Consider the following 14,923-nt stretch of genomic DNA (forward strand, 5'->3'; position numbering starts at 1 on the left):
CCCCTGCACAGCACGTGCCACAGAAGGGGAGGCCTTTTGCATTTATGTCTGACCAACTGGCACAAAAAAAACCCTAACCTGCCAGCGGAGTTCTGACTGACAGACAAAATGCTGTAACCTATTGCAAGATGATCCCAAATTTTTTTTTCAGCAGGACAAGGGAGTTGCCAGAGGCTGCTGTTGGCTGGTATTTTGATGTTGCCTGGATTTAGAAATCCACATCCTGTTTGTTTGCAGCATACACTCCACAGTATCAAATGAGCGTGGCTGCATGCACATTTACGACTGCAGCTGCCTGAAACATATGTAACACTGCTTACATGGAGAGTTTTGACTTTTTCCTTTTCTGTCGTGTCTTTCATACCTGCATATGCAAGACTGCTATCTAGCTTATGAAAGACATCTGGACCGTTTGATTTATACAGTCCTGATACAATGTCGTGTATATATTTAATATAATGAAGTTATGTTTTAAATGGGAATGGTATTAGAAACATTAATAAGAAAGATATTCTAAACTAATATTATGGGTGATATTGGTTGGTGCAATAAATGTAGTATTTAAACAAATACTTTAAAAACTTCCAAAAATGGTATGTTTTGCTATTATTCCTTTCACAGACAGATATGAATTTGGCATACTGTAACATCATAGCAGTGTTATGTTAATATTTACCTTTTACTTTGTCTCTTTTCTTGGCAATGTATCTAGTCACTAAAGATGGCTTTTTTCATATTAACCATTTAACTGCTGTCTTTGCCCTTTCACAACAGTCAGAATTTTGTGTGGATATTTCTGTAATCAACTTCATCACATATCTGAAATTTCCAGGGACTTACATATTTATTTCCCTGATAGCTTTTGTTAAATCAGGAGTTTGATGGTCAGTCCTGATGGTTGGAGGCAGCAAGGACACTCTATATATGGTGCCCACATAGAAACAAGCTGAAACGTACAAGAATATATTAATAGCAAATTGTTACCATATCCATTTAGAGATAATGTTTTTATTGATCTTGATAGTTATTACCAAACTATTCACTAGTTATTAACAACCACTCAGACAGTCACCGTAAGCAATTTCAATACTATGCAAAAAATCTGTTCCCTGTAAGCTGTCACATTTTCAAAACATGTGGTTGTGGTGGAAGGGTTTAAATCCCAGGTCTGTGTGACAAAAAAGCATTTATCCTGTAGTTTTGGTGTCCTGACTTTGTCCCACCCTGAGTCAACCATCATTTGCTTTGATTTGTCTGCCCCAAAGTATTTTCTGGTTTTCTATTTAATTGTTCTTGCTACTCTTAGCAGCAACAGTGGGTCCTTTATCCTAATGGAGGGGAAACGGGAATCACGTCTTTTGTGCTAGTTGATCTCACAGCTAAGCTCCAGCGACTAAAGGTAGGGTAAGATACCATGACCCTAAAGATAGGCATGGTTTGAGCACAAATACCTGGTACATCAGTCAGAGCCTGCCATGGTCTCAATGATGAGCATGATCAAGTTCTCACATGTGTGCCAGCAATGCAGCAGCACTGGGAGAGAGTGAGAAGGAAGGGCACAGCCCATCAGCAGCAGGAAGGTGGGCTCAGGCACTGAAAGGGTGGCTTGGGATGGCGACCCCATTTCAGCACGGACCTGAACCCAGAGATAGCAGAGGTGGTTAGACAGAGGATGACAGGTACAGTTAACACATTGGACTGTACACATTATCATGTCCACTTTAAAGAACAACCTACACAACACTTGGTTGCAACATAGCCTCCTCTTTTCAACATCTGTGCCATGTATCAGATCTTTCCAATGAGGTTTTCCTTTCTATTTCAAGGCTAACCTACAGAATCAGAAATAAAAAGTTAACCCACTTCAACAATTTTACCAACAGTGGCTCAGAGATGGCAGGCTTTAGGGTAGCACAGATCTTGAGTACCTATGGGTAAGGCCCAGGTTGTATTTTGCATTTGTATAGAGATAAGTACCTCAGATTTCACCCAGAGGTCCTTAGCCTTCACTCTGCTAAATTTTCACAGCTGTGTAATATCATATAACTTCTCAGTATTTACAACTAAAGTAGAACATATTTTCAGTAGATTGTTTTATTCTCTGTCACTTAGCAATTGCTGAATTAATTCATTTTGTATCATCGTTAATATGACAGAAGAGAAAATTCAGAAATATTATAGTTATTTTAATAATGGTATAAAGTACATATTTTAAAAAACAACATTTACCTTTTTATAATAGTGTGTGGTGCCATATTTTCCCTACACAATTAAAAAATATTTATTTTTCAGGAACAATTGCAGTGGTTTATTTGTTTGTTTGTTTGTTTGTTTTAGTGGAAAAGCAGACTAATATCTACAGATTTCATCAACAGTCTTATTAATATTCAGTAACCAAAAACCTAGAGAGATGCAGGACTGCTCAATCCTGAGACCCTCTTTGGACGTAGTTTTAAGGGATGTATAGCACAACTGAAATTAGGACACCAGAGCTTGAAAGAGAAGGAAAATGCCATACCAAACAGACAACATAATTTAGTAAAAGTAAAGCAGACATGGTAGGAATTTTGTGCTGTCTTTGAAGAAAGTATTCTTGTATGACACTGATGTCATTTAGACCTTATAAGGATTTCAAAAATTTAATTATTCCTTCAGCTGTAACAGTACCTTTACCAATTACTTATTCCCATACAAAAGGGCCTAGGCTTGAATTTCTGGGGTTATTATACCACAAAAGGTTACGGATCATAAAAGTTCAATATGGGAAACAACAATGCCCACCTTGCTTTGTTTAGGCCTTGTTCTAAGTGCACCAGCAATGTTGTAATCAAGAGTTGATGCTATTTGTTCTGGCCATGCAAAGTAAATTCAATACACAATGTGCTTTCAGGTATAAAAGTTTAATCTTTGAGTAAGGACACAGTTCCTAACATTCATTAAATGAACTTTGGGTATCAGTTTCATTACTGCTGGATAAGATGTTGGGGTAGGCCAACTGCTGTGCAGTTATTCTTTTGTGCTTCTTAATTGCTAGCTATATTTTTGTCACTCTATGAAAAGCTTGAAATAGAAAGACATTAAATAAAAAGACAGGATATTCTAGCAAGATTGAGGAAAGCACAGTTTTAGCTTATTTTCTTCATTTTAATGTCAGACTTCTTCCAGTCTCTGTCAGGTAAAAGTCAGGATAAAACAGTTAAATAAGCAATGCATGCTGGCCTGGTTTTCCTGGTATATGGATGTTCCACATGAAGACAACAGATTAGTAAAATGGGTTAGATGATGTCTGCGAGTATGTAAAATCAACACTGGTGATGTCTGCTGAGGGAAATCAGTGTAGAGACATAACAGAGATCTTCAGAGTTGGAATAAACTATTGGCAGTAATAGAATAACAGGAGTACGTTTGCATTTTATGCCTAAAGGCTGAATGGGAGGCAGGGAAATGTCACCAGTGTCAGGGTTACAAAAGATTTGATAGCTGTGACCATTAAATTGGAGGTAATCAGGGTGTTGATAGAAATTACTGAATAAATAATGAATAACATCAAATGGTTAGGATCACCTTAAACAGAAGATAGTCATACTGATTATAAAGGAATGACAGCTAAAACAGTTACCCAAGGATCATCTCATCAAAGCCTGAAGCCATACAAAGCAAGTAGCTTCACCCTTCAAAAGCACGAATTGCAGCATGTGCTGAAGACTAAAACCAGAGAGGTTTGAATTCCTGGTGTTTTGCAAAGAAACTTTCAGGTAGGGAGGGGAGAGAAGAGAGCCCCCCATATAGATGACCATCAGCTATAATCCTGCCAAGCGATGAGGGCATATACACTGTCAACATGCACACTTGCTATATGCTTGTATGATTATATTCACATGCTGAGTGCAGGATTATGATAATATGGCACAGCCCCACTTCTGGTACCCATAGAATAATGCCTAGGAAATAACAATGTTGTGATGTGAAAATGTTCAGATTGAGATCCTGGAAATAGTCTTTCCAAAGGAGGAGTAGGACCTGGCTTTGAAAAGTATGATCAGAAGTGCCAGTTTCCCATATATTTTCATCTAGGACCTGCTGAGTTGGGTAGGGTTATATGTGTAGCTGAGTACCACAGTCATCTTCTGCCCATAAGCCAGCCTTGAAATTCCCCTCATTGTCAGCTCTCAGACATTTTGATTTGGCCAGTGTAAACATTTTGGTATGTGCTGGACCAGTCTGGAAGGCTAGTCCTCCTTTCATTGTAAGACTAGGACAGGCAGAAAGACAGCAATTAAAGAAATAGGTGTTTGCGATTTCATCAATAAAGTAATTCAACTTTTTTTCAAGGTAACCATTGTATATAAGAGAGAGCTTTTCTCCCTGTATGTGCTGCTAAGTGTGTTTTTAAGAGAGTGTCTGAGAAATGCACCAACTACCAACAGCAAAGACAGTCTATGCTTTCTCTAAGGTTGCTAATAGAGTACTTCTAGTGAATACATTACTCATTTCCTCTTGAGTCATGATCCTTATCTTTATTTAATGGAGTAAATTCTGTTTTTTCTGTAAAAGATTAAGAGCATTATGTTTCTGCTTTTAAATCTTGATTAGGATCACTTTCAATGAAGCACCAATCTGCAAAGCCAGAGGATTTTGGTGAAAAATAAGAGACCCCCACGCTAAATCTCTCATTATTTTTCTCCTGTAACATGCAAATAGAGAAGTATACTTGCTTGTTTTTTACTCTGCTTTAGTGGTTCTTTCTTTGTTTCATTTAATTTACAGTGGTGGGGTTTTTTTAGTCTTGATTTTAATTTCAGAGTAACATGCTATTGGCTATTTTTTGTTGGGATTTTCTTTTTTGGCAGGGGAGAGTGAAGAGAAATCAAAGCTAAACTAAATAAAATAGCGTTCTCCAAGCTATTGCATGTACTATATATACTAAATTCAAGGATTGGGTTTACTTCTGTCAGGACATGTAACAGAAAGGCCCTCCATCGTTACCAACCCTGTGAGCATAGGAAACCCAGATAGTTTTAGATAGGTCATTTAGGGCTGTACCTCCCTTGTACATCACAGACTTCAGTTTGAGGAAGGACCCCTTTGTAATAGTACCTTTTTATGACATGAACTAAAGTGAAAATATCATGTAGAGAGAGAAAGTTTGCCTCTCCAGAAGTTAATTTTAAAAAGCTGCTCCTGGTTAAGTGCATATGTGATTACTCATCTCTTCAAAATAATGTAGAAACAGCTATTCCATTTTTTATTCAGATATATATATGCTACTAATATTTTTGCACTATTTCTTCCTCTGCAGATATTTATAAACAATGAGTGGCATGATTCAGTCAGTGGTAAAAAATTTGAAGTCTTTAACCCTGCTAATGAAGAGAAAATCTGTGAGGTTGAAGAAGGCGACAAGGTAGGGTTTTTTCTTGCTCTTAACCCTAGTTTTAATTTCAGTTCTCCTTCTTAAAGGAAGGAAGGCAAGCATTGACCTGTTGATGTAAAACACCACCTCAGAGATGTATCTACTTCATCCCATACACCTTCTTCTACAAACATAATTCTTAGCTTTTTTACTAAGTCTTAATACTGTTTGTAAACAGACACTGAAAAACTTCTTTACTCTTAGGATCTTGCTCATATGAGGAAAGTTCTGAAGAAATACTTTTTGATAATTTTTTTGGTTAATAATATTGATTCTTTTTGCTATCTTTGATCAGTTACATCTAATAATTTAATTGGGGTTTTTTGTTATTTTTTCCTGGTTCTTCCTTACACTGTGATGTAATCTGTTCATTACACGTTTATACAAGGCTTTTCATTATAGATAACATGAAGTGGACAAATACTGGTATTTTCCCACACAGACTCTGTGAAGATGATCATTACCATCAGCATTTTTAGCTACGAATATGTCTTCTTGGTACTGCCCCCTTCAAATATTTGGTTTTGTGAAAAATGTATTGGAAATAGTCCTAAAAAAGACTAAAGCTGAAGGTAACCTATCAAACAGACACTAATTCCACCAAAACTGGTTTCCTTACAGCATGTTGAATTGATGAATTTAAGCAGAAGACTAAAAAGATTGTTGGCACCTGTAAACAGACATTTATTTTTTATATTTACGAGGTTTCTTAGTAGAAAATCACATAGATGCCATGTAATCAAAGATATAATGAAAACCTGAGCCCTCAAATAAGCAGCTCTGTATTTTTGTTATATTATGTATTTTTCTGCTGCAAAGGGCTTGCCCAGTGCTACCATATAGTTTAAATGTAAGTTATCAAGTAGGGAGGGTAGTTTTTTAAATAGAACAGACAATGTTGCTTAAACTGTTTTAAAACCTATGACCAAAGAAAATTTTTTATAAACTCTCAGAAAGTGAGTATGAGAAGTGAATGCTCTATTTCCAATTCAAAGGTAGACAGAAAGTGATGACTCTGAAAATAAAATTGGGTTTATAATTATTGTTTTGGTTCTTGCAAATATTTATTTAATTTTCTCACTTTCCTCCTCAAAGTCAAATTTTTACATACAAAAGTGAGAAAATTTTCTCACATTTCTCACAAAATTACACCTGATATTCATTTTAGTCAAGAAATATGAATATCAAGAATGACTTTTATAACATATTTTAAAATTAGCAGCAAAATGTTTGTAAACACCTTTTTATCCATGAGAACTACTATAAAACTTATAAGCTGTTTATCTGTGTTATAAGTTCACCAAAAATTTACTGCCAATATAATAAGCACAATCTCTTTCAGAATATTTTAATTTACTGTACAAAGATTCACTCTGAAATGAAATGCTCTTTTGAGAACTACACAGAAACCCAGTTCATTCAACATCCTGTGCTCACTGAATCTTAGTTACTCTGGTTTGTAATTTCATCATGAATCTCCTAAAAAACTTTTGCTCAAATGTTATCTGTCTAGCACATGAGCAATAGTGACCACATGTTATTAAGAAGGTCACAGTGAAGACACATTTTAAACTTTTTGTTAGATAAAGATGGCTGAGAAAGTCTGCTCAGAAAGCCTGCATGAATCTGTCTTTTGATAATTTTGTATACCTAATCATGAGTTTTTCAAATGCCTTGTTCTTGCTTTTCTTTAGTCCCAGTTACCTGTATATAGTGCTCAGAGTCACCGAGATTGTTTCAGGCTCTTTTTCTCCTCAGCCAAAAAATTTCATAAGCATGCTGTTAACTTCTGAATCATATCCCTCTAGACCCATACATACTTTTGATGTAAAATGCTACTTCTTCTACCTCTTCTCTATTCAGTGTTTAAAAACCAAATTACGTTGCAAACCAGGTTCACCTGATATTTGATCATCCTCAAATTAAATTACTCATGCCCTGCAACTGTTCACTTTGGATTCAGAATTTTTGTAGCTTTCATTCATTACAACCAATCTAACAACTCATTAAATAAAGAGATAATACTGTTCGACACACAGGTTTGCTTTCTATCCAATAATTTTGCAATTACAGCTGCTATTAACTAAATTGCCAAGTGAAATGTACAAATCTAGTAAATTACACAGTCGTTGTAAACCTAATATTCTAGAGTCTAGTCTTTAGATAATGAGCCAAGTGATTTTAGGAATTTAATTTGTGTGTACAATAGGGTTGACAAAGGGCTGTACACTGCCTTGCAGTGGTATTTAAAAAAAAAACAAGTGGAGATTACAAAGCACAGACACATATGTGGGTGGGAACTGTTTCCCTTTCAGTTTGATGGCTCTTTCAAGCTACATTCACTCATCCTAAAGGCCCCTAGTAATAATAAAGCAGCTCAACAAATGGTCGGAGAGATGTCAAGTAAATGTACTCCTGTACAAAGTCTAAACTAGTTCTGAAAGGAGCTATCAGTCTTTATACTCATGGTGTAGATTTATGTACCCAATTTAAATTTCAGACAGTTGAAGAACATCTTTTTTTTTTCTTACTTTCCATCACAGCCCTATGTTAGCTTTATATAATTTTTCTTGGTTTTAATTATTTCTGAACTTGTAGTGGAAAGAACACATGGCACTGTATTTAGTTTTAATTTACATCATTCACACAAGTACAACTTATGGTTTCCCCTTGTTCTTTTCCAGTAAAGGCCAAGGCATACCCTCCAAGTCATACTGAAAGCTGTAGAATATTTATGATAGAAAGAGATGAGAAAAAAAAATTAATTAAATATTCATTGAATGCAGTTTTCTAGGTCACAGATAAGTGATGAGGTATTTGATGACATTCTGACAGATTCTGAAGAAAAGCAACTCTTTTTAATCTGGCAGATTTCAGTTACCTCATGTAGGTGACTGGTCAGTATTACACTATAGTAATGACTGTGCTATTTGTAGAGATCCTTCCTATCCTTTCCCAGACTTCCTGGAAAGAACTTTGGGAAGTTCTGTGCGCTTCCTGCCTAGCAGGTCTATGCTGGGCTTTCCAAGCCACTTACCCACCCCACTCCTGGCTTTTAAAAATTAGTTGTTGGCTACCAACATCAGGTAAAGATTTTTCTAACCTGGTCTTCATCACACCACCGGATACTTTTAAGTAATGTTGAGTACTTAAATATTTAACTTACAGATTTGGGCATCTCTTTGCACATAAAAGAGATTAAATTGCATCAGCAGTGTAATTGGTAGGTATATCCCCAATTACAGACACTGGAAGGCACAGGGTTTGAAAATCTAAATTTTAAAAAGAGAGTTCCTTAATATGTTTTTATTTTAGAAGCTTTGAGAACCCATCTGTTTCTCACACACCTTCACATTGTTGAAATGATAGCAGAAGTGTTCGAAAGAAAATAATCCATGTATCTAATATTACTGTACTAATTCTGATTAGATTGGGATTGGTGTCTCTTGTTTATCTTGCAAAACACCTTGCATGTTTAACAGCCAAAAAGGCTGATGACAGAATCAATTATTGATTTTAAATGTTGCTCTTTTTTCCCCACAGGCAGATGTAGACAAGGCTGTTAAAGCAGCTAGAAAAGCTTTTGAGCTTGGGTCACCCTGGCGTACAATGGATGCTTCAGAGCGAGGAAGGCTCTTGAATAAACTAGCCGACTTAGTTGAAAGAGATCGGCTGATTTTAGCCGTGAGTATGAAACATGAACAAAAAGACTGGGAAAAAAAGCCTATGTCTTGATTTTTAAAGAAATATGTAAGAAAGCATAACATGCTAAATCCTTGGAAAGTCAGGCTGTCTCAATACTTGTTTTTCATCTGTATTGCAAATGGACCTCATTAAACTGGCTTGCACTCTGGTCTATTAACACCCCACATTCACAAAGTACTTGCATATTTGATTAACTTTAAGATGATACTTAAGCTGCCTACAATCAATGCAATTTCAATTGTTGATTCTTAAAGACATACTAACACAGACCATGTGCTTAACACTTGTCTAAACCAAGACCTGAATCGAGGCCTAAATTCAAAGGCTGGCTCAGCACTTAGAGACAATACAAGTCAGAACTGAGAGAAATTTTGAATTTCATGGCTATACATTTTGCTATCACTGGTCCTTCATTAACTCCAGCTTGCAGTTGGCAACAAGTGAAAAACCTTAACCAGAACCAAAGGCAGCAATGAATTACTTATTAGTAGGAAGAACATGCAGGGCAGGGAGCAATGTTCTGTCTTTACCAACTACTGTGTATTGGCCACTTTAACACTCTTAATAGCAGACACATAAATTGTAGCACCACCACCTACCAATTGTGCATTAAGGCAAGAAAAAACATTTAAAATAGAAATCCACCACCAATTTGATAAAGTGTAGTACCCCCCCCCCCCGCCTTGTTTTAAACCCCACATATGATGCTACCATTAAGATGATCTCTTTGCTATTTCAAGCACCTTCTGGAATTAACATTTAGGCAGGATAATTGTTTGTACTGTCCTGAAGATGATCCCTGGTTTTCTGCCAACAGTGTAAAAAATTTAAGAGAGCAAGGAGGAGTATCCAACATTCAGAATCATCACTCAGACTGATCTAGTCACAATTTAAACCTTCAAAATATGTAAAACCTGCAAACAATCTATTGCACATTCTATTGTCCTTATGACTGTAGTATAGGAAGACACATGCATGTGTCCCAGACAGGGTTTTAAAAGAAAAATGAAAATTCAAAGGAACTGAGGTTATTTCCTTGAACCCCAAAGTCTGCAACTGTCCGATTTACACTTTTCTTCAGCCATATTATTTCTCTAAATGAATGTTGTCACCTTGATAGGGACTGATAATCACACAGTTTCTCAGGAGAAAACTTGGGTGGCTAGAACTTGCATCCTTGGCAATGCTAGATTTATTGGGGTTGAGAGAGAAAAAAATTTGAGAGTTATATTTTTAATAGGAAAAGTATGCTTCCTTGTCAGTTAAATACTGGATAAGCTGGCATTTGCTTCTTTATTGTACAGCCTAAGGCATTACACATGCAAAGATGATGGAGAAATAATCTTTTTTCCACAAGAAAGCTGAAACATTAGTTTTTGTTCCCACTTGCCATTTTCATAATATCAAAGTTGCTTTTCCCTGAGGCACCTCCCAAGTTTCTATTTTACTGACTTTGTTTTTACTTCCTACACCTTACTCACATTATTGACTACTTTTCCCTTTTAGATAAGGTGTGTTTGAATGAAGTGCTTTTCAGACTTCAACAAAATGAAGAGAGGTCTTCACTCACAGCTTATCCTAACTGCAGAACTAGTACTATAGAACAGGAGATAGTCTGCTAACACTAGACATCAAAATAGACCCCGAAAGGTCATTGGAAAGACATTTTCCTGTGTTCATGTGTCTGGCCAGCATCAGAATTATTTCATTTCAGTGTTTCATATAAAGATAAGATGCCTATCCTGAAGCTCCAGAGACTCAGCAGTCCTATAGGTGGACTACTGGAAGAATATGTCAGAGCAGGGTACTGAAAGAGCCACTGAGAATTTTGTTTCTTAGGTTTCAGTATGTTGTGATGTTCAAAGCTATGGAGTTCATAAGTTTGAGGTGAGGGAAGAATTTTCTCCCATGTCCAAACAGAACAATACATTGCCAGACATATTGCCTGGAATGGCAAGGGCATATCTCATTTAATCAATTCCTTGTTGCTGAAAGGATCAATCAATCAACAATTGTTAGTGTCTCCATTTATTCTGTTCTATTCCCAAGTATGATATCTGCAATGTGTCCAGTTAACCAAAACTGTGGACTTCCCAGGGGAGTTGTTGGTGAAACATTGTACTTGCAAGATCATTCTGTAGACTCAGCCTGAAATGCCAAAGAACCTTGGACGTAAAAAATAACAAATTTAGAAAAGAAAATAATATTTCTAAGATCTGACTAGATCTTGAAACTATAGTCTGGGGTTTTCCTACTATGTATCCTAACAGGATTGTTCACAAAGCTGAAGATCCCCAGTGTCTCTGTGCTGGAAAACTTGAGAAAAAAAATTCTAGCAATGTCAAGAAGATGTTGACACTATTTAAGAACTGCACATGGTCTTTAACCAGATGTCCCAATAATTAGGGATATTGAAATTACATTAATCCAAACTGCACTCCCTAGATTTGGCTGGAAATCAGCCTTATTTAGTGCTGGTGTCTCTGTGGGATCATTAAAGCACTGTGGGTAGAACAGAATGGGTCAGCTGAAAAGTTATAGATGTTGAATGAATATTTGCTAATTATTATTCTAAAGGTTTGTGTCTGCCTGACATGGACATCAATGAAGAGTCAGGTCTGGTTTCAAATAAAACTAGTTAGTTCACTCAGTTAGTAGTTAGCCAATAAAAGAGAGTGTCTTCTGAGTAAGTCTTTATTTTTCATAGTGAATTTTTCTGAGCTAAGAGTTCTCAATGCTCAGAACTTTCCTTTGCAGATCAAACACTCAAGGTATTTTGGGGGTATTTTATTCTATGTTGTGAGTCCTCTTGCTCATAGAAGTTGCTAATCATGCATTTATTAAGCACCTAGAAAGATGTTCCTTAATAATGAAACAGCACATGATCCTAAGTTAATGTGACAGTTATTTCCAGGAAACTACTGCCTACCTTGGGTATCAGTGCAAATACGCTGAAGGAGGCCACTCATTTTATTTGCATCAGTTGTTTGCACAGACTCCTAGCTGATCTTTTCATCTACACTTGTAGAATACTTAATATAAACTAGAACAGTGTAATTGATTCAGATGGGAGAAATGCTATTATTTTTTCGGAACATCTCACCATTACAAATGTGCCGTGATCATGTTATCTGCATAGCTCACTGTGCAAAAACCATCACGAAACTTTCTCATTTGTAAATTGCTACCTTGGGTTTTTCAAATGCTAAGTATCCTTCAGAGGGGAATTAATATAAATGTACTAAAGCTGAAAACCTCTGAACTGAACAACCAAAAGCTAAATGACAAAGTAGAAGCATGAGAACCATTATCAATATTTGATATTAACTTTGTAATTGCTGTTGTCTGCAGACAATGGAAGCCATTGATGGTGGGAAACTCTTTTCCACTGCCTACCTAATGGATTTAGGTGCCTGTGTCAAAACGTTACGCTACTGTGCAGGCTGGGCTGATAAGATCCATGGGCGTACTGTTCCAATGGGTGAGTAGTTTTGAGATAACAGAAGTAGAGGACTGAAGCCAATGTGATCTGCAGAAACCTGCCCTTTTCTAAAAGTTTTGCAACACGTAAAATATCACAAATGGAAAATACTTTAGACAGTTCTTAATGTAGGTTATTTAGGATTTATCATAATGCTCATTTTTAACATTTGGTGCAGTTATTCACATTTATTTCTTGTTCTATACACCAGTAATAAGTACTATTCATTGACCAAAAGATTTTAGCCTGTATGTACATCTAAGTCTGGTAGGTTACCTTTGCATAGCAAGTATAGTTTATGCAATGGCACAGTAATGAAAACCAGGTATTTGATTATTAAAGCTAAGATTAGCACAGACAATAATATTTGTTTCAGTTATTGGATAATGTATTAGGAAGAACACTAAGAGAGAGGAAGGAGGAAACGTTCCTTTATTTTGCTGAAATTTCATTCTGTTCCCTCTCCCATTAAGCAGTTCTATGAAATCACTGTTCCTTCTCTCAGAAGGACAAAGAAAAGAATGGTAATAAAGAAGGAATTAAGGAAAACTAGAGTGATAAATGCTTCCAACTTTCTTGCATCACGTAGATCTCTATACTAGGCTTAATGGAACACATGTTTATTTAAATCAAAGAGAATTTTATACTTAATGGATTTGACTTAAGCTAAGATCTAATATTAAAAAATGTCTGATATGTACCTAGGATTGCAAGTAGCTTTTAAAAGAGCACTTCCAAAAAAAAAGGTGATGAAAGAAAAAAGAAACGAGGAATGCTCATTTGGTATGCTGTGCATACCATATTGAGAAGCAGGGTTATCACTGCAAAAAGTCAGTCAGACTGGCAGAATCAAACCTCGAAGAAAGTAGATATTGAATCCAGATGTACTTTATGGTTGTTTTTTTGCATAGTTAAGATTTTGAAAATATCATTTATAAGTAAAATTGTATCCAGCTAAGTTTGGTATCCAACTTTATCTTCTTTCTGATTTAACCGTTTCTCACAAGTGCTTTGTCTGAATGTAATTTATTTCTTCTTTCCCTAGATGGAAACTTTTTTACATTTACAAGACATGAGCCTATTGGGGTGTGTGGCCAAATTATTCCTGTAAGTTGGAGTCACTTATGTAAAACACAAATATTCCTGTTAAAAATGGAAATGCTTTTGAAATGTTGTCTGTACAAGTGCATTTGTGAAATATTACCACTCAGAAACTTTCAGGTCCTGAAGATAGAGACTATCCTGAGAACTCATCAAATTCTGCAACAGGAAGTTTTTGATAAGTCAGGCTGGTCCAGCCTTGTGTATCTCCTCCCGTGTATACAGAAGACTGACTGATGGATTAGTCTGAAAGACAGCATTGTGTTTTGTTGGAACTGAAAGAATTACAAATAAACAAGTAGGAGAGGGTTATATTTACAGCCTATAAGCTCTTTAGGACCTGGAATATCTGTTCTGCTCTGTACAGCATCCAGACACCTTAAACTTTATTTATGACTAAGACTCTTTCACCATGTTGGTGATACATGTAAACAACACAAAGAATGTGTCCAATTGTCCAGAGTGTCTAAATTCCCAGGTTTGAAGTCACTTATTTTAAGTGAGGATTCAAAAGGCCTGCCTGAGTCTGAACATCCAAAACACTAAGGGCCGGAGAAGGGCAATGAAGCTGGTGAAGGGTCTGGAGCACAGGTCTTATGAGGAGCAGCTGAGGGAACTGGGTTTGTTTAGTCTGGAGAAGAGGAGGCTGAGGGGAGACCTTACTGCTCTCTACAACTACCTGAGAGGAGGTTGTAGTGAGGTGGGTGTTGGTCTCTTCTCACAAGTAGCTAGAAAGAGGACGAGAGGAAATAGGCTCAAGCTGGGCCAGGGGAGATTTAAATTGGATATTAGGAAAAAATTCTTCACAGAAAGCATAGTCAAGCATTGGAACAGTCTGCCCAGAGAGGTGGTAGAGTCACCATCCCTGGAAGTGTTCAAAAAACAGGTAGATGCAGCACTCTGGGACATGGTTTAGTAGGCATGGTGGTGTTGGGTTGATGATTGGAATGATGACCTTAGAGGTCCTTTCCAATCTTAATGATTCCTAGTTTTTACTTTCATTATAAAATAATCCAGCCACCAAGCCAGGAAATATGAAATTGCTACTCTACGCTTAATTGGTTTAGTGATGGACTTGGTAGTGTTAGGTTAATGGTTGGACTGGATGATCTTAAAGGTCTTTTCCAACCTAAATGATTCTATGATTCTATGATCTTAAACTTGTTTGTGAGGTCTACACAGCTTCAATGGGTTGCTGTGAAAATGGTTATATGCACTAGATG

General features: G+C 36.5%; 1 protein-coding gene across 1 annotated transcript in view; it reads left to right on the forward strand.

Annotated features, from left to right (window-relative positions):
• The window catches only part of ALDH1A1 (aldehyde dehydrogenase 1 family member A1), a 54,578-nt gene that overhangs the window by 23,235 nt on the left and 16,420 nt on the right, over nucleotides 1-14,923 (forward strand). Inside the window, exons 5-8 of the mRNA XM_075726099.1 lie at nucleotides 5,300-5,404; nucleotides 8,957-9,097; nucleotides 12,470-12,599; nucleotides 13,645-13,706. Coding sequence (XP_075582214.1) covers nucleotides 5,300-5,404; nucleotides 8,957-9,097; nucleotides 12,470-12,599; nucleotides 13,645-13,706 — 438 coding nt within the window. The remainder of the gene's footprint in view (nucleotides 1-5,299; nucleotides 5,405-8,956; nucleotides 9,098-12,469; nucleotides 12,600-13,644; nucleotides 13,707-14,923) is intronic.

This window comes from Pelecanus crispus, chromosome Z, assembly GCF_030463565.1.
Source record: "Pelecanus crispus isolate bPelCri1 chromosome Z, bPelCri1.pri, whole genome shotgun sequence".
Taxonomy (NCBI): Eukaryota; Metazoa; Chordata; class Aves; order Pelecaniformes; family Pelecanidae; genus Pelecanus; species Pelecanus crispus.